The following is a 7,518-nucleotide window of genomic DNA, read 5'->3' as shown; positions in this document are numbered from 1 at the left end:
GATAACTAGCTCACATGTAATTACTTCGCTTACCTCAAGAAGACAGTACATGCATTGTTGTTTCCTGCATTTTTTCTACACTCATCCAAACACCTATTCCATTAAAATTCCACATTTTCCATTCCTCTGTTTTCCATATGCATTCCTATCCGGTTCCTATGTTTTTCCTATTCCTGTATTTTTCGATCCTACCTTCGAAAGGAGGCCTTAATTTTGGTGGGTGTGAATTTGATTTCTATAAAATTGTGTACAATAAGCTAGGAGTAGTTGAACGCGCGAGCCAAATGGAGTTTGGAGCCAGCCAAAGGACACGTATTTGCTACAATTTTTATTTTAACGAAAAATAATAAAATATTTTTTAAAATAAAAGAACGTCCCAAGGTCATCTTTTAGGCCTCTTTGGATGCATGAATTTTATAGGAATATCATAGGAATAAGTTTATCTTCATAGGAAAAACGCAGGAAACATAAAAAATTCCTCTAATCCAAAGGGGGCCTTAGAAACCGGCCCTTTGAATTGCACCCGAATTTTGGAGGTCTTTAAGTTCTTTGTTTTTCATCGATTAGAAAAAAATAGTTTAATTAAAAACTCAAATATAACATTTAGGGAAGAACTTCCAGTTTCAGAACTATAAAATCTATGACGCCAGACCAAACAATATAAATCATCCTACCTACATAAAAAACTACTCTTGTGCCTTTCTATGATAGGCGACGTGTCGTGAGACGACAAGTTGCCTTTAGTGATTTCATCAATCTCGAGATTTGTCGGCTCAGTCTAATTTTTTTTTAAGTTGTTCATAGAGATATGATGTGTGCAATTACATAGATGTGAGTGTATACATATGTTTGAAAAACGTGTCCATTTAGTCACGTAAATGGAGGCGCCGTGACCATAATAGCAAGTCTTTTTGACGCGACTCACAGAACTAGTTTCTAGAAATTTGTCGTTCAGGACAAGTTGTTATTAAAATGTTACTAGTTTTTATAGGTTTATTTTAATAGAAAGTTTAAATAGAAAGAATTCTAGTTGGCACTTGGCAGTGATTTTCATTAGGTGTGAATGTGTGATGTGTGCCCCAGGGTTGAATAAGCCTGCACTTTTGCAACTTGGTGAATGATGACAGGCACCTGAAATATCCCTAACAAAAAGAGACGTCAGAAGATTCGCTGGCTCTGATGTTCAACCAAAGAATCATGAGAAACAGAAATTTTGAAATTTCTCCTTGTCTTCAGCTGGCCAGCCAGCAACAAATCACTGTCAGGTTAGTAAAATGCGATGGGGACATGCCAAACCTGTAGTGCGTCATCACCGTGGATAAGGATAAGGACCGTCAAATCAAAGCCACCGTTTCTAAACGGTAATGGCCCGGCATGTCATGCCCAGGAAACTACAGTAACCGCTCTGTTCGCTTGGCTTATGAACCGTATTTTTTTTAGCTAATGAACACTATTTTTTTCTTACAACAAATCAGCCAACAATACTTTCAGTCATAACTTATCAGCCAAACGAACAGGACAAATAGGTTCTATGGCAGAAATGATTGCCACGGCTTATCATTATCCTAATCTGAACGAGACACAGGGAACACAGAAGTTCAAGTAAATCACAGGTTGGGCACTTTTCTAGTCATCAACGTCATCACATTTCCAATCATGTCACCATCTACAACGAAATTCAATTACCAAGGGCATCTTACCATATGAAGAACATTTCATCTGACAAAAAAATTGAATCAGATCGCACACGTTAGTCATCAGGTGAGCTATTAAGCTCCCTGTAAGGTTTTGTTTTATATATTTTCTCCACCGATTTCTTGCAACTTGCAAAATATTATGGCAAATTGCCTCCAGAATCCAGAATCAGAAATAAACCAGGTGCGATCATCTGGCCCCCGAGGCCCTGTTTCAACAGAGCATCCAGCAACTTCTGAAATCTGAAGCTCTAATTGTCTAAATATGAACAATAAACCGCCTGCTGGCAAAAAGGGAGTGAATATGCACAAGAGAGTTGAACGATCATTTCCACGCAAGGTGAAGGGTACAGGAGTCTTGTATTAGCATCGCAACAGCATGCTATTTTTCCCATGAAGAGTCGGAGTATCTTGGCAGTTGCAGAACTTTTCACGTACGCTTACGCCTCAACTGACCAAACAGCTGCACAGATCAGATTTCTAATGCATCAGTTATTATAATCTAGAATTCTAGAATGAGTACTGTAGAATTTGAGGCTTATATATATGCAGGGATCCTCTGTTTCCATTCAAAGGAAATTAAGGCTCATAGAAATTGATTGTTGAGGTATAAGCAACTCTATCAGAAAAAGCAGTTAAAACTTAAAAAATACTGCTAAAAACTTTCACTTTAAGAAGTTCCTCAGTGAAATATAAACTTACCTGGAATGGGTACTGCAGAATCCAACCAATGATTGGTATTTGATACAGGAAGGCCTGGATAGGAGGCCCATAACCACTATAAAAAAAAGGAATGGAAGAAAAAGTCAGTAACAATTAAACTAAGAAACCATTCTTCTAGCAAACTAGGTATGATCTGATAGACTGATAGAGAAGGACCTGAAGAGCACAAAAGATCCATATAGTTCCATGATCATACCAGCAACAGGCCAACGGACAAACAGAAGAAACAAACCAAAGAAGAAAGGTACTGATCCCTGTGGAACAAGAATAACATTATCTCTTTCAAATACGAGACAAATAAATGAGGTCAGCGTTCGAAGGAGAAGCTATATATTAGTTAAGATCAATCAAGAGACATTCTAATGCTAATGCACTTGGATTTGCTAGATGGAAATTGCTGCCACAGAGTATGCATTCTGCAATACTGTATCATGTATGTCCTTGTCTCCTGGACTTGTGCATGGCTCAACTTTAGCCACGTACAACAACAACAACAAAGCCGCCTAGTCCCAAGCAAGTTGGTGTAGGCTTAAGACCGACTTAACACACATGTCCACTAAAAAACATAACCACAAGCAACTTTGAATAACACAAGGCTACTAATTGCCATGGAGGGAACATAACCACATCTCAGCATTTTTTTTTGTCGTTAAATAAATACATCCTCATAAGGAATTATTTGTTTGCTTATAAAATTATGCTAAGAGAAGTTGTGGCATCAATACATATATTCAGAAGGCTAACTTAAAATGAAAAACTGACAAATCAAGAAGTTACTAATTTGGTGAAGGAATAAACAAAACTAATTATCACATAAAACCATATTTCATACAAATACAATTTTCCAAAGTGAAAGACAAAAGGCTAAGGAAGAACAAAACTATAATAATCCTATCAATTTCCTTTCAACTTATTTTTCTGCTTCCACATTTTTATGATATGGTGAAGCAGTCACTATCACAAAGCAGCCCGAACACTAGGAACTTTATCAGTTCAAGTATTATAGAACACAAGTTCATGTTTAGAACAGGAATAAAAAAATACGAGAAACGATAATGGAAAAGCAAACTGCAGAAAAGTGGATCCTGTATCTATGCAACTTTAGAATACCTTAAGGTTTGCCTTCTTTGTGAAAAGCTGCCACATAGATTGCCAGCCGAGTAACAGACCCACTCCAGTCAAAAAGAAAATCTAGTAGAATATAAAAACAGTGAGACCAGAAGGAGTCAGAGTATTCATTAGATATGTAGTAATACAAGACAAGGATTGAGAATTGTAGTATCATACATTACCCAGAGCCAACAAGCCCCTATCGAAGAAAAGGATAACGCCAAGGAATGAGAATAGGATGCCAAACCCCACGAGACCTATGCCAATCTCTTCACATTGAAACATGGGGAATAAAATAGAAACTATTAGTACTTCAACTTAAAGAGGCAAATAGATGAGATCAACAAATATGAACAAGTGACAACTTTCTGTAACTGGAATGCAAATGCCATGGCATGGCAAATATGATATACTGGGCTACTGGCTCTATTTTACAGAGCACGTACATGCTCAGAGTTTTCAACTTAGCAGGCCCTTCTTTCTGCTACCATGTTGTTTTGAATTAAATTCGGTTTAGTTTGTGATTTTCAACAAATTCAATGTGAACAAAGAATATGTGAACCAAAGGTTCTGACAGGAAAAAAACGACAGTATGCAATACAAACTATAAGATAGCAACAGTCTTTTCAGAAATCAATGTAGAATGAGAGTTCTGGTAATTTATTTTTAAATTGTAAACAGGTAAGGCTAATACCTGCATGTTTGAGAAATAAAGGAAAGGCTAATGAAACCACATCGATTACTTGTACTAAGTAACAATCTTAATTGAAAATAAAACATTACTTTTGATTTCACTAATCTCGTAGGCCATGGCCCCAGCAGTTGAAGATAGCAATACAGTTTCACTTCAATGGACCACTAACTGAACCTGCAAAAGATACCAAATATTAGTTTCTTAGAAAGCAACTTCAGTCAACAACTGAAGAAAGGAAAATCAAGCTCATAAGACTCCAATATTGAACAGAGTCAGGGACCTATTGAATGTCCTCTCTTAGTAAATAGCACTATACACCCCTGTTTTCTTACTTTGTTTCGTGCTCAGTGTTCCTAGACCCTAGTGATGTACTGTCATAGTCAGAGTCGAGATAATCACCACTGCAGGGTGTCCTGGGTGGAATCAGTTATTAAGGATGAGAAACTGGATCATCATGAAATAGAAGTACAGATGTAGATGAGAAATTAGATGGATTGATTCTTGCTTTGATCAAATGAGGAGACTGCCACAGCCCACAGCCTTATATAAGCCAATAAATCCAATACTGATGCTAAAAGCCTGGAGCTAACAACCTTATCTTGTATCTAGCTAACAATCCCATTTTTAATCTTATCTCTCTAACCAAACTAATCCAGTCTCCTTCTGTACATGAGGGGTGGTTCATGGACATGCTGGCTCATACCCCCCTTCATCCACACCCATGACATGTACCAAGGATTACAATCGGGGTATTGTTTAGTTGGCCAACAGTGCATCTGAATTACCAAGATACGCAACATAGCAGATGTTTAGCTAGAAAGAAATTGAGCACAGCCAGGACTGAAGCAAAATGACAGTTTCCTTTGGTGTTTTACAAACATAGAAAAATTGATGAGTGATTTGCTTAAGTGGTACTTCTGCAATGCTATGATGCTATTTTTCTCTGACACAAGCAATACAAAAATATGTTGCAAAGGTGACCACTGACCACCTAGCTCAACTAGGCACTAGACAACACCATCCTGCCTAGCCCCACCTTGGCTAGCGTAATCACCAATAGGTTCAAGGCAAAACTGTCACCGACCACCCCAAAGGAGAACACTGATATAAAAAGGCACCATCATTTACAACCTAGAAGGCTACAATTTATGATGGAGGTGACAGAAGATTCATTGAAGAAAGTGGAGCTATACAAACAATGACATCACCCTAGCAAAATGCATCACTAGCTGCACCCTTCATCTTCATATTTGCAGATATAAAGGAGAAGCATTTGCAAATTTGAAACTGAAATAGCTACAATTATCAGAGCTAACATGTACACTAAAATCTGGTATGTTCAAAAAGGAAAAATCTGCAAATAACAGTAAGCTTTATATCTTCCCACAGGATAAACATCATAAATGAATAGCTTGAGGATGGCGCAGTACTATATAGTGCATGATTTTTACTGCAAGATTCACATAATCGATCGTGACCAGATAAAACCGAAACAGTGATTTTGATGAAATATAATTGAGATAGAACTGTGCTTTAAAAAGAATACTCAAAAGGCAAATTTGTTGGCACATCATGCTTGACTGCTTGCTATCACTGCCATATGCTACATGAAATTTATAATAAGCTCCTGACATGATCTTCATTGAAAGCCCAGTCTGAGTGTTCTCTAAATGTGATGCTAGCTTTCTAGACTGTTCAGGGCAAAATTTCTCTAGAAAGCCAAAAGCTATCAGAAAATCAGGATACACCAAAGCACAAGTTGTTTTGGAATACCACATGAACAACATAATAACTCAGATAAATTGCAATAACAAATTCTAATCACCTCCCTCTTACAAATGAAAGATGCACTATATAATTTGAATATTGAAGAACATGTCAGGTGGCCAAGAGTACAAAATGTGAAGTAATCTCATGCTAGGTAGGAGTAAGTCCTAACTAAATGACCACAAAGGGAACAGAGGCATTGACCACTAACTACCATCAGGGGCGGTCGGGCGGACCCAATAAAGGACATGGGTGTATGCAAAAATAACGAAAAATAAGTTTGTAGGCATAATACATATATACTGCACTTGTAATTGGATCAGATCAGATCCGAATACAGATAGCTTGGGTTTGGGCGCTCCATTTCGCACAGCAGGAACGGAAAGGGGTGAGCGTACCTGGTGGGTGCTCGTCGCCGGAGAAGGTCCCCAAGATGGAGATCTAGGAACCTGGCGTAGGGCGGCGGCGGCTTCGTTCCAGTCGGCACCGCCAGAGACAACAGAGCGCACGCGAGACGGGAGACTGGGAGAGGCACCGGCGGCCCGGCGTGGATTCTCTAACGTGAGGAACAGAAGTCACGGGTGACTTTTTCCCTTCACGATGTCATCCATTTAGAATCCAACGGCTGGTGGCCCTTCTGCTTTCTCAGTGTCTTGTCTGTCCAGCCCAGACGTAAATGGCAGCCCAATTGGGCCCCGTTTAGTTGCCGCTCAATCGGCGCCGCCTGAAATTCACCGGTACTGTAGTTTTTCGTTTGTATTTGGTAATAATTGTCCAATCGTTAACTAATTAGGCTCAAAACGTTCGTCTCGCAAAGTATAACCAAACTGTGCAATTAGTTTTTGATTTCGTCAACATTTAGTACTCCATGCATGTACCACAAGTTTGATATGACGGGGAATCTTCTTTTTTATAGTGCCAAAGTTTGTATTTTGGGTTAACTAAACAAGGGCCTATTTTGAACCACATCAAGAACTACTAAATCAGATCCACCATTTGTTTATCTTGTCATATGTAAACTTTGTTTTATGTCGTCTCTATGAAAATTATTTAGTATGTTGATTTCTCTTACTTTAATTAATCCTATGGATGCTATAAATTGGTGGTGTAGCAAATTGTTAATAACATGGGCCCGTTCATCTTACACCATATTCGATTTGTTCGACTTGTTTTTTCAGTCAGAACAGTGTTTTTCTCTCACAACAATTCAGCTGGAACAGTGTTTTTCAGCTAGTTTCAGCCAAGATTCAGACCAGCGATGGAGTTATACATTATTGTGCTTGATCAACCGTCTAGTGGAAAAAAAGGATCTAATGAGTAGAGAAATGTCTCGTTGTGTCTAAGGAAATGAAAAGCGCCTCTATATCTAGATCTAAATTACTATATCTATATTCAACTTTTAGGTGTGTTGAACCGTGTCTATTATGTGCATAGAATTAGCATAGAGACTTGACCAACCGTGTCTAATATGATGTAAATTGTCTCAACATGACTAGAGACGGATAATTTCAAATTAAAGATGGGCATTCT

General features: G+C 38.3%; 1 protein-coding gene across 3 annotated transcripts; it reads right to left on the bottom strand.

The window, feature by feature from the left end:
- Positions 1 to 1,750: 1,750 nt before the first annotated feature.
- Positions 1,751 to 6,550, bottom strand: LOC136474178 (vesicle transport protein GOT1-like). 3 transcript variants are annotated; one of them, XM_066471774.1, is made up of 8 exons: positions 6,387 to 6,550; positions 4,554 to 4,634; positions 4,311 to 4,395; positions 3,705 to 3,796; positions 3,528 to 3,608; positions 2,574 to 2,671; positions 2,397 to 2,472; positions 1,751 to 2,157 (listed from the first exon to the last, which is right to left on the bottom strand). In XM_066471774.1, the coding sequence occupies exons 3-8, from the start codon at positions 4,336 to 4,338 to the stop codon at positions 2,125 to 2,127; spliced, it is 408 nt and encodes a 135-aa protein (XP_066327871.1). In that variant the 5' UTR covers positions 4,339 to 4,395; positions 4,554 to 4,634; positions 6,387 to 6,550; the 3' UTR covers positions 1,751 to 2,124. The 3 variants fall into 3 exon arrangements, with proteins under 3 accessions (XP_066327871.1, XP_066327872.1, XP_066327870.1); XM_066471775.1 differs by having other exon boundaries at positions 4,554 to 4,622; XM_066471773.1 differs by lacking the exon at positions 4,554 to 4,634.
- Between the last annotated feature and the right edge of the window lie 968 nt (positions 6,551 to 7,518).

The sequence above is a fragment of the Miscanthus floridulus genome, chromosome 8 (assembly GCF_019320115.1).
Source record: "Miscanthus floridulus cultivar M001 chromosome 8, ASM1932011v1, whole genome shotgun sequence".
In the NCBI taxonomy this organism is placed as follows: domain Eukaryota; kingdom Viridiplantae; phylum Streptophyta; class Magnoliopsida; order Poales; family Poaceae; genus Miscanthus; species Miscanthus floridulus.
This window is presented reverse-complemented; position numbering and strand designations above follow the sequence as displayed.

Coding starts and splice junctions, on each gene's coding strand:
- LOC136474178 (XM_066471774.1), bottom strand. CDS start 4,338: ATGGCCTACGAGATTAGTGAAATCAAAA. Junction 3,797..4,310: donor CGAGATTAGTGAAATCAAAA/GTAATGTTTTAT, acceptor TTCAATGTGAAG/AGATTGGCATAGGTCTCGTG. Junction 2,672..3,527: donor CAAAGAAGGCAAACCTTAAG/GTATTCTAAAGT, acceptor CTTGTTCCACAG/GGATCAGTACCTTTCTTCTT.